This window comes from Xyrauchen texanus, chromosome 4, assembly GCF_025860055.1.
Source record: "Xyrauchen texanus isolate HMW12.3.18 chromosome 4, RBS_HiC_50CHRs, whole genome shotgun sequence".
NCBI classification, from domain to species: Eukaryota; Metazoa; Chordata; class Actinopteri; order Cypriniformes; family Catostomidae; genus Xyrauchen; species Xyrauchen texanus.
In genome coordinates this window covers 55,615,947-55,636,212 of record NC_068279.1, presented here as the reverse complement: position 1 = coordinate 55,636,212, position 20,266 = coordinate 55,615,947, and the positions used below count along the sequence as shown (strand labels likewise).

The 20,266-nt window shown below is 39.3% G+C and overlaps 1 protein-coding gene across 3 annotated transcripts in view; it reads left to right on the top strand.

Annotated features, from left to right (window-relative positions):
- The window catches only part of LOC127642892 (adenylate kinase isoenzyme 1), a 33,673-nt gene extending 14,654 nt beyond the window's left edge, over positions 1–19,019 (top strand). Inside the window, exons 2-8 of one of the 3 annotated variants that reach the window (XM_052125330.1) lie at positions 152–262; positions 9,157–9,189; positions 13,934–13,969; positions 14,143–14,306; positions 18,249–18,365; positions 18,446–18,637; positions 18,720–19,019. In XM_052125330.1, coding sequence (XP_051981290.1) covers positions 9,183–9,189; positions 13,934–13,969; positions 14,143–14,306; positions 18,249–18,365; positions 18,446–18,637; positions 18,720–18,788 — 585 coding nt within the window. In that variant the 5' untranslated portion in view covers positions 152–262; positions 9,157–9,182 and the 3' untranslated portion in view covers positions 18,789–19,019. The remainder of the gene's footprint in view (positions 1–151; positions 263–9,156; positions 9,190–13,933; positions 13,970–14,142; positions 14,307–18,248; positions 18,366–18,445; positions 18,638–18,719) is intronic. The other 2 variants (XM_052125329.1, XM_052125328.1) reach the window with 2 other exon arrangements.
- Positions 19,020–20,266: the final 1,247 nt, after the last annotated feature.

Below are 20,266 nucleotides of genomic sequence, written 5' to 3'. Positions count from 1 at the left end.
CATTGCACGTTGCACTAACTCCAACTTGAGGTCAAAATACCTGTGCAGGAAGTGTTTAAATGTTTTGAGAGTTTTGAATTCTAATCAGCTTCAACTTGTATATACTGTGAGTCAGTAATGCCCTACACATCAAACCAAGTGTGCTCAACAGTTTTCTGGAGCTGGTTCCTCTTCTGGTTTTGGGCCAGCTGTGAGTGAGAGGTGTGACCCATCAGAAGTGTGACAGACCACATACTTCACAGCTGTGAGGCCCGCTTGCAAAGTAATGATATTAGAGTAGAAGTGTGTGTGTGGACCATTTATGTACGGACTGTATGTGTAACTCTTGAAACTACTTACTTTACATAACGACTCTTCATTTAGCAGGTCTTTGATGCTTTCCCTCTAGGATAGTGTCGTTGACTGTTTTATCTGATGAGATTGGAGTCTTTTTACAGTGTAGTGTTTAATAGGGTTCTAGAAGACTTCAACATGTCTTCTGAAATCACTTAAAGGCACCAAACTCTGCTGTCTCAAAGTTTGCAAAGGCTTTTTATTTTATTTTATTTTTTATTCCATACCTTTAAGGTACTAATGCAGGTAATAAAGCTTCTGATCATAAGCTATAATGTAAATTACTCTGAATCTTTGCAGAAGTTGTGAAATATAATGGTAACAAACCAACCAGTGCTTTACAAATAAATACATACCAATGCAACAACCTACACATATTAACAAAGGCCAGTCAACCTTTGCATACAGTACACAATGGTGAGATAAACCTATACATCCGGTAAATAATCCACATGATATGCTGTGTCGAGCATATGTAATGATGAAGCTGAAGCATTTCTGTATAATATCACCATAATCAAATACAGCAAATCACGTTTCTAACATTCAAAGAAAAACAAGACTTATTTCTAAAATAGAATCCCAACCACACTCTCAACTTCCTCACAAAATTATCAATATGTGGTTTAAACATCACTATTATCTAATGAAATACGTAAATATTTAAAAGTGGACACAATCTCAATTTCAGCCCTTTGTACAGACTTGTACAGAGATATTTATGATTTAGTAAAAATCATAAATTTGTTTAAAACTAATTTTAAATGTTGAAGTTTTGGTTTCCATTATTTTCAAAGCTAACTGTATATTTTCCAAAGCAGTTTTCAGTTCAAAAGCAGAACAATAAACAACCATATAATCAGCATAAAATAAACATTTGCATCATGAACATTACATCACAAATTATTAATATAAATAATATACAATAGGGGACCCAACACTGAGCCTTGTGGGACCCTTTTTCAAACAGACAAAAAGTCCATCAGATTTAATACACTGTGTTTGTTCTGCAAGATAATTAATAAACCATCCAACGGCTTGTTCAGAATATGCAATATAAGGCAATCTATATAGAATTACAGTGTGATCCACTGTATAAAAAGCTTTACATAGATTTATAAAAAGAGCAGCACAATTCTGCTTTTTTAGCAAGACACTGAATAATATAATTCACTACCTTTGTAATAGCAGTTATGGTAATATTATACTTTCTAAAACCCGACTAAAAATGATTTAAAAGAGCACTGCTTTCCAAATACTCCTTTAGTTGGTTACCTATCAAGGTCTACAAGACCTTAACTGGAACTGACAGATTTAATATTAGTCTATAATTATTTATAAGTTACCAGAAATCAACAAAAGTAAAACAATTAAGAGCTTAAGCTTCATGTTTTTACATGGTACTACAGACAGAAGTTTTTGTGCGATCCAGCATAGAATTACATAAATCTCTACCCGTTAAAATAAAATTATTAACAGCAACAGCATATATATTTTCTAACAGCAAAAATATACTCATAGGCAGGGGGTCTGGGTATCTCAGTGAGCATTGATGCTGACTATCACCTCTGGAGGCCCAAGTTTGAATCCAGGACACGCTGAGTGACTCCAGCCAAGTCTCCTAAGCAACCAAATTGGCCCGGTTGCTAGGGAGGGTAGAGTCACATGGGGTAACCTCCTCGTGGTTGCTATAATGTGGTTCTCGCTCTCGGTGGGGCATGTGGTGAGTTGTGCATGGATGCCGCGGAGAATGGCATGAAGCCTTCACACGTGCTATGTCTCCACGGTAACGCGCACAACAAGTCACATGATAAGATGCATGGATTGACGGTCTCAGATGCGGAGGCTAAAGGCAAAACTGTACAAGATAGGACTTGTTTTAAGGAATATATAAAATTCAAGAAACATTCTCTGAAAACGGTGTTTCACAAAAGATATGGCTTATTTTCCCTTTGCCGTACCACATTGACATATCTGAGTAACAGAACAATAAATGCATATTAAAGTTTTTTCCTATTGCTAACACACAATTTTGCAAACTAGGCTGGTTTTATCAAAATACTTAACACAAATCACAAAACCACACACCCAAACTGCAAAATACCTCATATATCCTGCAAAATGAAGCACTGCAACCAAAACTACATATAGCATTACCAAAATTGTCTCGGGTTACATGTGTAACCCTTGTTCCCTGAAAAAAGCAGAATGAGATGAGGCGCTTTGCTAAGCGCTTTGGGAACACGTCTCAGTGTGACCAGTTGCGAATATGTATGCAACACGTCAATGAACATTGACTGGAATTTATAGCCTCTGCCGATGTAATCATTGAACGCACCTGGCGCAGTGGCTATAAAGAGATGCGTCACCGGTGCATCATCAGATATTTTGTCTGAAGAGCAGTCCTGGGACGTCCCAGTGCAGCAAAGATGCACAGCATCTCGTTCCGCTTTTTTCAGGGAACAAGGGTTACACATGTAACCCGAGATGTTCCCTTTACAAAAAGCATCACTATGATGCTGCGCTTTGCTAAGTGCTTTGGGAACGCAATACCCACGCCACCGCACTGGGGCTGTCTGGACCCCTACGGTTGTGAAGTGTGCTCACAAGAACACGAGAGGTCTCAGAAATTAGCTTGATATGTCGACTCAAGGGCATAAGAGCCCGGAGTAGCATAAACATCTAAACCATAAAATTTGATGAATGTGTGTCTAGAGGACCAGCCTGCCGCATCACAAACTTGTTCAGACATGAGCTCGAGATTTCGACTCAAGGGCATAAGAGCCCGGAGTGGCAAGAACATCCAAACTATAAAAGTCTAATGAATGTGTGCGGAGAGGACCAACCTGCCACATCACAAATTTGCTGCAGAGGAAGACCTCTAGCCAATGCTTTAGAGGAGGCGAGCCCTCTGGTGGAGTGAGCCCTGATACCTACTGGCGAAGCTTGACCGTGCACCTCGAAGGCCAGGGCGGTAGCGTCCCTCGCCCAATGCGACATAGTCTGCTTGTGGCTCCCATGGCAAAGAATTGTTGCCCTGACTTACGCCACTGGCTAGTGCGGTGGACATAAGTCTGAGGGGTACAGACTGGACAAAGCCTTAGAAGTCTTAGCTGCTCTGGTGTTACAAACGGCAAGGGCCGCGAAAGGCACCTTGGGCAGGTAGTCAGGGTGAGGGTGCAAAGAATGCTTTTGGTCATACCTGGAGCAAACTCTAAACAGGCTGGCAAAAAGACACAGAGCCAGTGTCCTTAGAGATGTAATTGCCATAAGAAAAACCATCTTGAGAGTCAGAAGTCTACCAGACGCTAACTCGAGAGGTTTAAAAGGGGGGTCTTAATCAGACCCTCAAGGACTTCTTGCTCAGTCCAATGAAGAGGTCCTAGTCCTAGCAGAAGGCCACAGTCGCATGGCTCACGAATGAAGCACGCGAGTAGAGGATGCATCTTAGAGGACCCACCAAGGCATGGCAAACCCGAAGTGGAGGCCACATAGAACCTGGCAGTGGCGAGGCAAGTGCCCGCTGACAGTTCTTCCTACAGAAAATCCAGAACTGAAGCAAACTGGCAGTTAGCTGGTTCTGTAATATGAACTTAGTAGAGGGAAATGCATACAGGCGCATTTGTGCCATGTATGTGCCACCACGATCGGGGGGGAGGGGGGACTGGGTGACTCGGGGAGAAGTAGAGGAGACATTGTGCTATTAACAGAGGCGAAGAGGTCCTCTTCTGCCCTGTAAAATCGACTCAGATCAGTTCCAAGTGGAGGGAGCCCTAGCACTTATAATGGTCTCGATAATCTCAGGAGAAAGCCCTGTGTACCTCAGTTGGTACCCTACAGGGGCCAAGCATGAAAGGTTTCACAATTCGGGCCGGGGATGAATATTGTCCCCTGAGCCTGAGAAAGAAGGTCCTCCCTGTTCGGAGGAGAGATATTAACTCCGAGAACCATACCCTGTTCGGCCAGCGCGGCGCTATCAGTAAGAGGCAAGACCCTTGCTGGCGAACATTGGCCAAGACTCCCGGGAGCAGAGAAACCTGGGAAAGAAATGCATACAGACGCAGTCTGGGTCATGTATGTGTCATAACGTCCAGACCCAAGGGGGATGGGTGACTCAGGGAGAAGTACAGGAGACATTGCGCTGTTCATAGAGGCGAAGAGGTCCTCTTCTGCCCTGTACAATCACACCTAAATTTGCTCCAAGTGGAGGGAGCCCGAGCATTAAAAATGGTCTCGATAACCTCAGGAGAAAGCCCTGTGTCTCTCAGTTGGTACCCTTAGGGGCCAAGCATGAAAGATTCCACAATTTGGGGCAGGGATGAAATATTGTCCCCTGTGCCTGAGAAATATCTTTCCTGTTCGGAAGGTGAACCGTCGAGGAAAGAAATTAACTCTGAGAAAGAAACCCTGTTCGGCCAGCGCGGCGCTATCAGTAAGAGGCAAGACCCTTGCTGGCGAACTCTGGCCAACTAATACCTTAGGGTGGATTTTTCACTCCCCCGTTGGTATTTTCTGTCTGGACAGTAAATCTGCTCCCACAAACGGGCATCCAGGGATATAAACTGCCCTGAGTGACAGGAGCTGCCCTGGGCCCCGAGGAGAATCCGACACGTCAGAAATACTGCTGACAAGAACTTGGATCTCCCTGATGGTTTATGTAAGAGGCTAAGTGAGGATGACAGCAGGCTTCACTCAGTGTGTATAATGAATTTTAAGAGTGCTGGCCTAAAAGATAACATGTAAAATGGAAAAAGTGGCCGCACTATGCATATATTGTTTATTGTGCAAAATAAACAATATATGCATAGTGCGGCCACTTTTTCCATTTTTTATGTAAGAGGCTACCACTGTATTGTCCACCCGCACCAAGACATGGCAGCCTCAGGAGGAAGTATTTCAGGGCCAGAAATACAGCCATCAACTCGAGACAGGGACTGTGACAACCGAGCTGATGACCCTCCTATCCCCATAAGCTGGACGACCACATAAGGCCGCTACCCAGTCATTCAGGGAGGCGTCTGTCGTTAGCAGCCTGCGACAACAAGACGCACCTAGATTGGGACCCAAGGTAGAAAATCGGGGTCTGAACCACATAGAAAGGGAACGAAGCCTGAGGTGCGTAACCCTTATTAGCCTAGGGGGTTTGGCCCTTGGAAGAAATCCCCTGGCTTTGAGCCACAACAAAAACGGTCTCATGTGCAGAAGGTCCAAAAGGATCACCGAGGACACAGTCGCCCTGAGACCTAATAGAACCTTGACCTAGCCTGACTTTGCAAAGGATATACTGAATGGACTCGATTCTAGTGGGAGACAGTTGTGCCCGCATAGTGATCGAACCCCATACCCAATGGACAGTGCTCTGAGTGGGAGAGAGGACGCTTTTCATGGCATTGAGCCCCAACCCCAGAGAAACTAGATGAGCTAAGATGGTATCCCTGTGCTAAACTGCCAGTTGCTGGAACTGCGCTAGGATCAGCCAGTCGTCTAGGTAATTCAAAATGCGGATGCCCCGGAGTCACAAAGGAGCCGGCTCTACATCATGCATTTGTGAATGTGCGGGTTAAGAGGGCTAGGCCGAATGGAAAAACCCGATACTGGAAGGCTTCGCCCCCCCAAAAGCGAACCTCAGGAGCTTCCTGTGTTGCGGCAGAACTTGGTGAAGTGAAGAAGTGCGTCATAAGACCAATGATGACCAGCCAAACATGATGTTGGGCTTGTGACACGATCGTCTTGATAGGCAGCATCTTGGACTTGAACACCCTGACTGGGTAGTTCAGGATTTAAGATCTAATGCTACGTTCACACCGGACGCGAATAGCGCGTCAAATTTGCGCCTACCGCGTCTAGTTATACGCTTGACCACTTTGAATCCATTCGCGCGTCAAGAGCGAAATTGACGCGCGTAAAAAACAAAAGTTTGAAGCGAAATTTACACGCGTGACGCGCGTCGGAGACGAAATCCGATGACGGCCATCTTTTTACAAGATGGCTGATGTTGATCGAGCATTCGTGGAGAGAGTTACCGCTCTGTATTTGCTCTGGAGAGCAGAACAGCGGCGTATGGGTCGTCGTCGCCGTACTTGGGTCCACCAGCGAGGGGCGCGGGACATGCTGGAGAGGAGCCACTGCCAGGTCTGGGTCGGGTTGCAGCCAACAACTCCTCCAGAGAGGTACTCCGGGTGAGGGATGTCTTCATGGCACACTTCTCGGCGGAGGGAGCAGTACCATGGCAGCCGACGGAGTAGCATTTGAAGTCCTCCTCATGACTTCCCCACAACGGCTCTTTTAAGAGCCACCCACAAACCTATAAAGAGCTAAACTATCTAAAAATAGTCCATTATTATTATATTTTGTATATTTTTTCCCAGGTTGTCAGCCCCAGTTCCAGGATGTCAGGTCCACAACATGCACATTTATTAAGTTGAGACTTGTCAGGTTTTCCATGGTAGTATATCAGGTTAAATTATTTATTTATTTTTGTTTTGATGATAAATGGAGCCAGCCTCCAAAAGTAATTAACCTGTCCTGTGTTTTTTTCCTTATTCAACACTGTCCAGACACTAATGTTGGTTGTCTTTTTTTTTTTTTTTTATTTCCAAAATTATATGACAAAATACAATAGATTCAAATGTTTCATATATACTGTTCTAAATGATTACAAATCATCATAAGATATGAAGAGCATTAAAGATAACATTCATATCAATGAAATTAAAGAACATTCAAATGTTGGTTGTCTTTACATTACAATAATAATGAAAGTTTACGTCACTTTACCTCCTGAGTGACAGCAGGCAGCTAGGCTCCTGATTGGTTAACGCGGCGCGAATTGACGCCAAAGTTCAGATTTTTCAACTCGGGCGGCAGACGCGAATTCGCGTCAAACGCGTGAATGCACAAAATGCACCATTCGCGCGTATCGCGCGTAACGCGCTAGACGCTCAATTCGCGCCATTCGCGCGAACTTGACGCGCGAATGAGGCGTATTCGCGTCTACCGCGCCGCGCTCTACGCCTCATTCGCGCCGCAGGAATTTTTTACGCGCGTAACGCGTCTTTGCATTGACTTAACATTGAAATCACTCGCGCCTGACGCGCTATTCGCGTCCGGTGTGAACGCAGCATAATGCCAGACGCAACCCCTCACCCTCCACGGGAACCAGGAAGTATATGGTGTAATAACCTGACTCTCTCTCTGGAAGGGGAACACGTTCTATGGCCAATGGCCAATGAGCTCATGTAGTGTCATTTTGAATGGCAGTGTTTTGAAATGGCAAACATGTGACTTTATGTCAGATTGTTTTGTCTTATGCATAGATCCGTGTGCAGTGCATGTAAAAAGTGCCATTTTGAATTGAAAAATGTGTGTAAAGCAGAAAATGTGTTTAGACTTTTGGAGACTTGAGAAGAGGTTTTGCTCTCTGTGTGTCAGTTTAAATAATTGTGCTGTGCATGTCATTTTAGTGTGATAGCAATTGGAAAAAAAATATATATACTGTATGTGTGTGTGTGTAAAAGCTATTACCATACTTCAAGGATGCACAAACACAGACTTACAGATAACAGCAATACAAACACCCTTGCACCAAGCAAATAATTAGACTATTTAAGATATGCTTCGCTGTGTGCAGTTAGGCTGCATTCCGTTCAACTCAGAAAGTTGGATTTTCCAAATTCCTACTGGGAAAAGTGCAATGGAATGCAGCTTGAAGTTGTAATTCCAACTTGGAAAGTCGTACAGAAATGGTCATCTCCGATTTGTCTGAAACAAGTGCAGTGCCGGCCAGTGCACAGTTCCAGTGTGAAAGTGTCAGATGAAACAGGTAGTTATAATAGAAAATGCTGTGAATGTAAACATAACCTACTATGACACAGTATACAGCAAATACACTTATACTATATATGGACATAGCATATGCCAGAGTCAGTAAACCGGTCTGTGCTTACCAAAAAGCTGGAAGTGTTGTTGATGTGAAATGTCCACAAAGAGGCGCCAAAAGCCAAGTTGTGTTTTAGTTGAAAATGACAGTCAACAGGAATACATATTTGATTTACTATACACCCTATCTCAGACCTCAACCCTAAACCTAACCGTCAGTGGAGAATCATGTTTCATGAATGTGATTACTTCCTGATTACTCCCAGGACCAGAGCCTGTGTCTGTAAGGCTGCTTGTGCAACACACTATCATTAATGTTAGAGGGAGATGTGTTCACACTTGAACTTATGCAATAATATCTGGTGAGGGATGACACTTGTCAGTAATACTGCTGAATGGGGTCGATGACAAAGTATATTACATTTTGGAATTGCCATGTCAATTTTCTATGTGATCATGAATAATTTCTGCAGTTATTAAAAGTTATTATATAAAAGTAATTTTTTTACAAGGTCATTTCAGTCCTGTTAACATGTTAACACTTTTAATGTACTAATTTCACATTCGAAGAGTTTAGCCAATAACAATGAGTGTGTGTGTGTGTGTGTGTGTGTGTAGAGTTGTAAAGATCCATTAACTTCTGACAACCAAGATGTATATTTCACAATACTGCATGTCATCATTTCTAACATATTGTATATATATATATATATATATATATATATATATATATATATATATATATATATATATATTATGTTTTGCCTGAAAAGTGTGTTTGTGCTATCTTTCTTTCAAATGAATAACCTTTGCTTTGAAAGTATACTTTAGTGTCCAAATATTTTTGGGGGCCACTGTATTCTGTATTTTACAGGACTTTAAATCAACAAGTGTTATTTTTTTAGTCTACAGTTGGAATAATGATATTTCCTTTTGCTCTTACAGGAACATCCCTCACATAACAGACAACCATGGCAGGTAAGGGGAATTTTGGTCCATCTATAATGTTTTCATATATTACTGCTCATGAAACTTCACATGTTTACACTGACAGTCGTTTTATGATTTGTTGTAAGACCCGCAGAGAGAAACAGTCAGCAACAATGACCTTTATACACACACACAACAAAACATGCGCAAATGTTTTCATGTTTGATCATACTGCATTATAAAAAAGAGTTACAAATAAAAATATGACTGACTAATAGGAGCAAAAGAACAAGTGGAAAGAAGGAAGTGGATTACAGTCATGTCTCATGTGGACAGTCAGTGTATTGCAAGGGGACAATATTAAAGGAATGTTCCGGGTTTAATACAAGTTAAGCTCAATCAACCAATTTGTTTTTTCTTCCCTATCTGGAACGCCCAATTTCCAATGCGCTCTAAGTCCTTATAGTGGTGTAGTGACTCGCCTCAATCCGGGTGGTGGAGGATAAATCTCATTTGGCTCCACGTCTGAGACCGTCAGTCCGTGCGTCTTATCACGTGACTTGTTGAGCGCATTACCGTGGAGACATAGTGCGTGTGGAGGCTTCACGCTATTCTCCGCGGCATCCATGCACAAGTCAACACACACCCCACCGAAAGCCGAGAACCACATTATAGCGATCACAAGGAGGTTACCCCATGTGACTCAACCCTCCCTAGCAACCAGGCCAATTTGTTTGCCTAGGAGACCTGACTGGAATCACTCAGCACGCCCTGGATTCAAACTCGTGACTGCAGGGGTGGTAGTCAGCGCCAATACTTGCTGAACTACCCAGGCCCTAATCAACAGTATTTGTGACATAATATTGATTACCACAAAAATGTATTTAAAAATGTTGGTATTTTCTTTAAAAAAACAACCTCTGTTCCAGTGAGACACTTGCAATGGAAGTCAATGGGGTCAATCTGTAAACATTAAAATACTCTATTTCAAAGGTAGGGTATAATGAGACTAAAGGCCCCATTGATTTTCTTTTCTCCCAAAACACTAAATAGCATCACCTGTTAAAACACCTGGCTGTCACTATACACTGCAACATTTCCCTGATCCATGACATCTTTGCGTGTTTTGACCTTGAAATATTTGTGACCATGAAAAGAGCAACATTTCCTTAAGGGGTGCCTTTAGCACCGTTGTACCCTATAGACTAGATATATCACATAACGTTTTGTTGTTACGCGCCATCGCGTGCAGAAGTGTTTGAGCTCAAAATGTTAAAGTGCTCACCTGTTTCATTCTCCCTCTCTCCTCAACAGTTCCCTGTAACTTTTAACTGTTTTGTCTAATGATAAAAAGGCAAATATCAAAAAAAAAGAATATCATATACCGTCTGCATATATGCTCATAACTAGTTTAAACAGATGTAATAAACTAACCTCACACAACTTCAGCATCCTGTAGAGCGCTCAGTTATCTTCCTCTGAAGCACGTAATTTAACACTCTCTCCTCAACAGTTCCCATTCACTTTTCAAATGATAAAAGGCAAATATCATTAAAACTTCTATTATATCTCGTTTAAATAGATGTAATTTACGAAGCTCAAGAAAATCCAGCGTTTTCTTCCCATCGAGCGCTCAACAAATTTCTTCCTCTCAAGCGTGTATTCTATTATCCAGAATCAAAAACTCCAGGATCAGGATCAAAAGTTCCTCTGATTCATGAATCATAATGACAATCCAAGCAGGCGATCCAGGCCTTTAAACTGGCAGGAGATTGCTGCTGCTCACTGGATCCCCACAAGCCAATGAGTGCAACCAAAGTCTTTCTAGCAAGTCGGTCCACTGTCGGCCATGTTTGTTATGCTCTTGGGAGATTATTTACAGTCATGAAAGTGCAGCTTCTATCTACCTGAATGTAGAAAGTCCAAAACCTCCAAAATGGATGGTCAAGATTATGATCAAAGGACATATTTCAAATCAGCAGTAAAATCTGGCAATGCAGGTATCATAATTGCTTTTTTGCATAAATGCATATGTTTTTTCCCCCAATTTTTATATCTAATGTGCATTCACGTTCTCGAGTTGATTGACAGGTGATGTCTGTATCTAAAAGGTGCTTGCCTCTTTTAACTGTAAGGCGGGACTTCCTTTCTACGTCCGTTGACCGTTGGACGCTCAGAGCTCCTTGGTTGGGCGTTCCAATTTCTCCCATTCTTTTGAATAGAAGTGACCTGTCTCTGCTAAATGATCTCTGGCTTAACTTATATTATATGATTCACAATAATTCTCTACACTTTTGGGTTCTATGTGTACATTTCTGAATCAAGTAAACTCTCAAGCATAAACTAAAAAAAAGAAATAATAATATGAGTAAAATACAAACAAACAAACAAACAAGTAAATGCTTACATACAGTGCTTAAGTTACATACACAAGCCTTCAAAAAATTTGGAAACACAAAGTCATTTTTATTCTTGAATGAATTGGCATTGATTCTTACCTCAAATGTGTATTGATCAAAAAATTATTTTGAAATCAAACATTTTTTAAATTTAAATTGAACCCATGATGTCAAAACACCATTTTCAGCAGTCATTACTCCATTCTAAGAAAATAATGTCCCTTAATCCTTAACAAATGTGCTCAAGAAACATATGTTTTCCTTAGAACATTTGAAAACAGTTGTGCTACTTATTAATATGAACATCACAATACAGTGTCTGTTTTTCAGTTGCCGATGTATGGAGCGCACTCACATTTCTCCCACGTTACTTTACACTTGCAAGTCAAATTTAGATTTGAAAAACATCCAAAAAGAAACACATTTCTCTAGAAATCAGTCTATTCTATACACAACTAACCAGAAGAGAGAGGGAAATGAACAGCAAGAAGAAGACAAGTCCATCAGAGAGTCTCGTTTGAGAAGCAGATTCCTCAAAAGGTCCTAAACTAACCAGCACATGTCAAACACCAGTGGCAAATAAGAAGAAAAGAGTAGAATGTGCAAAATAACTGAAAAGGTTCAATGGTAAATGATTAAAAATGAGTATGGAACATCTGGAAAAGGGCCCTACAAGCCGAAGTGCTGCAGAAAGCATGGGATGAAACGTCACCTGAAGATCTAATAAACTGACTGCTGGAGTGGATTCTTAGATGAACAGAACGTTTGAAGAATACAGCATTTATTTGTAACATCATACACATAAAGCACTCTAACTGAATCATTTGATCATTTTCTTTCACAAACATAAAAATGTCGTAGTGTTTCCAAACTTTGAAAGGGTAGCTTACATAAAATCTCTGTAGGCACATACAACCCAAGAAAAAACTAAATTAACAAATGTTCTTATTGGATTTTACCAAAACTAGTGTAAGGTACATTGTATGGAAGCCCTGGAGTGCCAATTAAAAAAGAATGAAGAAATAAATAGGCAGTCTATTAATTTGGAAATAATAACCAGAATAAATAAACCAATTTATACATGGACTATTTAAATGAGATTTTAAGTCATGTTTATGTGTAGTTATATTTAGCAATAAAATTGTCCATCAATAAATCATGTGTTTTTAAATGCTGTTCAAAAGGTGTATTTAAAAATGATGTTTGCTATTTAATTGTTACATTTAATTGAATTTTAAACATGAATTAAATACATGATTTATAAATGCACAATTTTAAAATAATACATTTAAATGTGTTTATTTATTTGTCCATTTATAAATTTATTTATTTATTCACATTTTTATTTTCAAATGAATAGACTAATTGGTTGATTTATTTGTTTAATTGGCACTCCTGGACTTCCATACATTGGAAGCACTTTATAATAAGGTTACATTTGTTAACATTAATAAATGCATTAGGTATCACAAACTAACAATGAACAATTATATTCTTAAAGTTTTAATAATCTTAGTTAATGCTAATTTAAAAAAATATAATTGTTCATTGGGTCACACTATATTTAATAGTGATCATAGTGTGTATTTACATTGATAATTACTGTGAAAATGTAACTACATGTAATGTGTAACTATTTTAATGAGCTGCTTGTCCATACATAAAGTTATTGTTATTACTATAGTAATTAATAAGTCACATGTAATATGTTTAACATGGACACTGCAAAATAAAGTGTTACCGCTGGTGAGTTCAAGTTAGTTCATAATTTATTAACTAATGTTGTGACTCATAATCAAAAAATGTATTAGTATATGTTGTAATTCACATGAACAAAGATTAATAAGTAGTGTAAAATGATTGTTCAGGTTAACTGATGTCATTAAAATAAGGTTACATTTGTTATCATTAGTTAAAATTTTACCGGTACATTTTTTATGACTTGAATTATGCTAAAATGCAAATGTTTATTGCAGTAACATTACAGTAAATTCTCCTGAAATAGAACAAAAATAGTGAGGGAACTTTTCTTTATCACATTCTTCGTTGTTTGTTGGCCAAACCGTCATGTGGGCATTGTGTTTACACACACTTCAGGATTTAAAGAAGCTCTTCTATCAGCTATTGTAAGATGTTGGCAACAGTTGCCATGGAGACTCAAGCATTAAGCTCTAACTGACAAAAACAGCCCAGTGAGGTAGAGTCGGAGCAGAAAGCGAGTGCATAGAAATGGGCTTCTGTATGAGTCGATCAGCAGTGTCACCGTGTAAAATATGTGGAGAGAATCACACTGAGTTATACTCACAACTGTACAGAGACACATACTGTATTTCCATCTTCTACTCTCTGTTTATTCACATTTCACTCATTTCAATGGTTTCACTGTGCCGCAGATAAACTCAAGGATGCAAAGATTGTCTTTGTTGTGGGTAAGTTCTTGCTGTTATTATTATTTGAATATGGCTTATGATTTCACTGTTTTGGTCATGGACAGCATTGATTTATTAAAGTGCACATATATCGTATATTAAAAAAAAAGGCTAAAATGTGATTACAAATGGTGAATTCAGAAGAAAACATTATTATATGTCTGTGCTGTCAGGCGGCCCCGGCTCCGGCAAGGGCACCCAGTGTGAGAAGATTGTGGCGAAGTACGGCTACACTCACCTGTCATCAGGTGACCTGCTCCGTGCAGAGGTCGCGTCCGGGTCAGACAGGGGCAAACAGCTGCAGGCCATCATGCAGAAGGGTGAACTCGTACCTCTGGTCAGTACAAAAGAACCTTCTCATCGCTTCTGTATTCTGTGTAGCACCTCGGGATTCAATAGCAACAGGCATCGGAAATTAGAGCTTTGTAGAAAATGGAGAAAAGTAAAGTCACATCTGACAAAACTTTTTACAAAGTTTGTAAAACCAAGTTAAATTACATTTACAGTAATGCACTTACAGTGGAAGTCTATGGGGCTTGCTCGACACTGCACCGGAATAAATGTCAAAATACACATTGTTTCACAGTATAACAGAATAGGAATAAAGCAAGTATTTTACAATTGAAATAGTTGCACAATTCACATTAAAATATTAAGCACATGAAAATGAGACTAGTATGTAAAAAAAATAAGCAGGTAAAATCCATATGAAATCTGTATTATTTGAACTGTAAATGGTTTAAATCATTCTTAGAAGCTTTTCTAGGTGAATTAAATTCTAGTTTACTGACATATTTCCTGTGGATGCAGTTTGCTCCATGTGGGTGATTCTCACTAAACCTGTCAAGAAAATGTCCTATTTTACTCCAAAGTCAAAAGAAACAAAATAGAAATGATTTTTAGTGCCATTAAGATTTTTTACATTATGACAATTGTTTTCATGACAGTTTTGCACATTTTAACCCACAATTCTCATTACTCCAATTTGAATAATAATAATAATAATAATAATAATAATTATTATTATTATAATAATAATACTGATAATAATTGTAAAATATATATTCATCATAACAGTACTTTCTTGGTACTGTCTTTCAATTTTGTTGATTTTAATAAAATAATAATAACAATTGTATAACAGCATGTAATACAGTAATAAAACTAGTAAAAAGAAAGACAGGCATTGCAGGTATAAATAATTGCCTTAAAATGTGCTAAAGTGTCCAGAAAATAAGGTCAAAATGCAAAAATCTTAATGGTCCTAATTTTCTTTAAGCAATATACTATATACAGTATATACACAGTGTTGGGGAGTAACGGAATACATGCAATGGATTATGTATTTAAAATACAATATATAAGTAACTATATTCCACTACAGTTACAATTTAAATAACTGGTAATTAGTATACAGGTACATTCAAAAAGTATTTAGATTACTGAAGAGATTACTTTGCATTTTATTGTCATTTGTTTCATTTAATATTTAGTTCTTTCAGATGGAAAACATTTATACATATAGATGATGTGATCCAAAGTGCATTTGAACAGCGGTGAAGCACTTTCTGATGATGTGTCACATTCATACGAGTAGACAGAGAAGTACGTTTGAAGTAAGTTTGGAGCAGAAGAAATAGAAATATATCTTGTGTAAATTGTCAGTTTTATGCTAAGCTAAAATGCTATTTCTAGCCATTTTACATGCACAAGTTTCCAGACACGATTATATTTATTTATTAAGAAAATTCATGTTAGATCATAATTTCTTTTTTCTAGTAAGAGCTTTGATATTAGGGCAAAATCATTTTTTTATTGTTTTCCTGTAGAAATATAAAAAAACTAAAAAACTATTTATTTATTTGTAATAACACAGTGATGACAGTTTTTTGATTAAGATATGAGCAATCAAAGATAGCAGGCTTTTTTTTTCTTGGGTGTGTGTGTGTGGGGGGGGGTCAACCTGTATACAGTATACATATATATACAGTCACCTAAAGGATTATTAGGAACACCATACTAATACTGTGTTTGACCCCCTTTCGCCTTCAGAACTGCCTTAATTCTACGTGGCATTGATTCAACAAGGTGCTGAAAGCATTCTTTAGAAATGTTGGCCCATATTGATAGGATAGCATCTTGCAGTTGATGGAGATTTGAGGGATGCACATCCAGGGCACGAAGCTCCCGTTCCACCACATCCCAAAGATGCTCTATTGGGTTGAGATCTGGTGACTGTGGGGGCCATTTTAGTACAGTGAACTCATTGTCATGTTCAAGAAACCAATTTGAAATGATTCGAGTTTTGTGACATGGTGCATTATCCTGCTGGAAGTAGCCATCAGAGGATGGGTACATGGTGGCCATAAAGGGATGGACATGGTCAGAAACAATGCTCAGGTAGGCCGTGGCATTTAAACGATACCCAATTGGCACTAAGGGGCCTAAAGTGTGCCAAGAAAACATCCCCCACACCATTACACCACCACCACCAGCCTGCACAGTGGTAACAAGGCATGATGGATCCATGTTCTCATTCTGTTTACGCCAAATTCTGACTCTACCATCTGAATGTCTCAACAGAAATCGAGACTCATCAGACCAGGCAACATTTTTCCAGTCTTCAACTGTCCAATTTTGGTGAGCTCTTGCAAATTGTAGCCTCTTTTTCCTATTTGTAGTGGAGATGAGTGGTACCCGGTGGGGTCTTCTGCTGTTGTAGCCCATCCGCCTCAAAGTTGTGCCTGTTGTGGCTTCACAAATGCTTTGCTGCATACCTCGGTTGTAACGAGTGGTTAATTTAGGCAAAGTTGCTCTTCTATCAGCTTGAATCAGTCGGCCCATTCTCCTCTGACCTCTAGCATCAACAAGACATTTTCAGCCCACAGGACTGCCGCATACTGGATGTTTTTCCTTTTCACACCATTCTTTGTAAACCCTAGAAATGGTTGTGTGTGAAAATCCCAGTAACTGAGCAGATTGTGAAATACTTAGACCGGCCCGTCTGGCACCAACAACCATGCCACGCTCAAAATTGCTTAAATCACCTTTCTTTCCCATTCTGACATTCAGTTTGGAGTTCAGGAGATTGTCTTGACCAGGACCACACCCCTAAATGCATTGAAGCAACTGCCATGTGATTGGTTGATTAGATAATTGCATTAATGAGAAATTGAACAGGTGTTCCTTATAATCCTTTAGGTGAGGGTATATATATATATATATATATATATATATATATATATATATATATATATATATATATATATATTCTTGCCAGCATTCATGTGAATCACCCATATGGAGCAAACTGCATCCACAGGAATTATGTCAGTAAACTCATAACTAGAAGTTAATCCACAGAAAAGCTAATAAGAACAATTTAGACCCTTTACAGTTCAAATAAGACTTTCTTTTTTTTTTTTTTTGGTATTAAAGAAGTGGCACAATACAATATGAGCTTCACATTTCTGCTTTTAAACCCTCTGGTACACTTGCCCCATAGATTTCCATTGTTAGAGCTTTCCTGAAAATGCCAATTTTTAATTGTTTTAACCAGCTGATCTGTCAGAATATTTCTCTTTGGTAATTAAAATGGGTTGGTTCACCCAAAAATGAAAATTCTCACATCATTTACTCATCCTCATGCCATCCCAGATGTGTGTGACTTTGTTTCTTCTGCAGAACACAAATGAAGATTTTTAGAATAATATTTCAGCTCTCTAGGTCCATACAATGCAAGTGAATGGTGACCAGAACTTTGAAGCTCAAATAAATCACATAAAAGCAGCATAAAAGTAACATAAGGCGCCAGAAGGGATATGATAGATGTGGGTGAGAAACAGATCAATATTTACGTTTTTTTAAATACTATAAATCTACACTTTCACTTTCACATCTGATAGTGGAGATTTAGATAATACTTTTATGCCCCCTTTATGTGCTTTTTGGAGCTACAAATTTATGGTCACCATTCACTTGCATTGTATGAACCTACAGAGCTGAAATATTCTTCTAAATATCTTCATTTGTGTTCTGTTGAAGAAAGAAAGTCACACACATCTGGGATGGCATGAGGATGAGAAATGATGAGAAAATGTAATTTTTGGGTTAACTGTCCCTTTAACAGTATGTTTCAGATGATGTAAGTACCACTTGTGTCCCATTGTAGAATTCCTTCCAAATGTGCTGATAAAATTCACAAGGATCACATTGAGGATCAAACCGGTTTCATCAGTCTTGTGGAGGGTTCGTTCTAATAGTGTTGTTGTCTGTTCAGGACACAGTTCTTGATATGATCAAAGACGCCATGATTGCCAAAGCTGGTGTCTCTAAGGGTTACCTCATCGACGGATACCCACGTGAAGTCAAACAGGGCGAGGAGTTTGAGAAGAAGGTAGAAGAACAAAGTACCTACAGTAAATCACAGAGAGTTTGAGTAAAAGTTCTGCTGTATGACATGTTCCTGTGTGTTAGATTGGAGCTCCAGCTCTGTTGCTGTACATTGATGCTAAATCTGAGACGATGGTGAAGAGACTCATGAAGCGTGGTGAGACCAGCGGCCGCGCTGATGACAACGAGGAGACCATTAAGAAACGTCTGGATCTGTATTATAAAGCCACCGAGCCCGTCATCACGTTCTACGAGCAGCGCGGCATCGTTAGAAAGGTCAGTGAGCAAATACAACCTGTTATCATAATGTTAGTTTGAACAGATATTTCTTTTAATTGAATTCTCTCTTCTCTTGTAGATAAACTCTGAACTGCCAGTGGATGAGGTATTTGCAATTGTTGAAAAAGCGATTGATGAACTAAAGTAAAAGAACATGTGACAACACAGTCTTGTTTTGGTCTCTCCTTCCCTTTCAGTCACATACAGTATATACTCAATGAACCTGTTTAGAAGCAACAATCTCATCATAACACTGAACGCTATATGTCCTTTTATTACACTCTTATTGTACAAACTTGATCAAAATCCTAACTCACATGTGTACTCTTGAGTGTGTACAATGGTCCTCACTTTACCATACAATTCCCCCCAAATGATGTAAAGATTCATGAGTTTGGTTTTTTGTTCTGTCACCTCTAAAGTTCATATGAATCATCTTTAGAATCTCTACTGCACTCTAGTGGACAACGTGTTCATAGTAATCCTGCCAAGAGTATAATGATGAGACCCAGGGTGTCCAAAATGTTCCCGTGCCCTGCATCACAATACAGAGTGCTTTCAGTAACACTTTACCATTTTAATAATACATGTTCTCCTGCTACTGTACACTTCATATGCTCACCACATCTGGTTGCCACAGACTCAAACAGTATGCGATGATTGTGAAAGCACTAGATCCTACTGTTTACCTCCAAACCTCGAAAAACTAGACACCAGAATGGAGACGCGAGCCAACGGCTGCTGAAATCATTGCAGGTTCCCTCGCACTTCACACACACACACTTCCTGTGAGCTGGAAACCACTTCTCCGCAGGTATCCGGGTTTTCCTCTGAGGAGCGTTCGTCTGCTGTGAGGAGGAAGGGGAAAACAGGAGGATGTGTCCGTTTGAACAAACGTCTGGAAGCGTTTATAGAACAACACGCGGCTTATGTGTGGAATGTCACATCCTCACAATGGTTACCTGAGACGCAATGGAAAAATAGAGGAACACAGAGAATCTCAAATATTCAGGGAGGAAGTTGTGTTGATTAGTTCATGAGTGTGTGTGTGTGTGTGTGTGGAGGCAGAAAATCAAATGCAGTTTGTTAAGAAGTAATGCTGCTAGACAGATTAATGGCCAACGAAGAAACAGAGCTATCAAAATACACTCACTTCAGTTGATCTTTCCTTCACCACTATGAATACAAATGTCTTCCGTGCATCTTGTAATATCACTTTCAGTAAACCCTAAAAAGGGTACAAATGAAAGCAACATGATGCATTGATATTTCCAATGCTCTCAACACTGGTCGCCAGTGACACTGTTTTGTGTATCCATGTTGACTTGGTTTACTAAATTCAAAATGTCTAATTCTGCCAATCAATCCTGGTTAAGGCAACTAAAGCTAAAAATGATTTGGGTAACACGTTGCATGAATGTTTCCTTTGTTAAATATATTAATGACTAATATTCATTTTCAGATGCATTATATATCATTGAAATCTGGTTAAAACAACACAAAGAAAAATGGTGAATGTCATGCAATACCTGCCAAATAGTGAGCCATATTAACTCACATGTTATAAATGCTCAATAACACCTAATCCACATTAGTTACAAATAAGTAAAATGGACACATATGAAG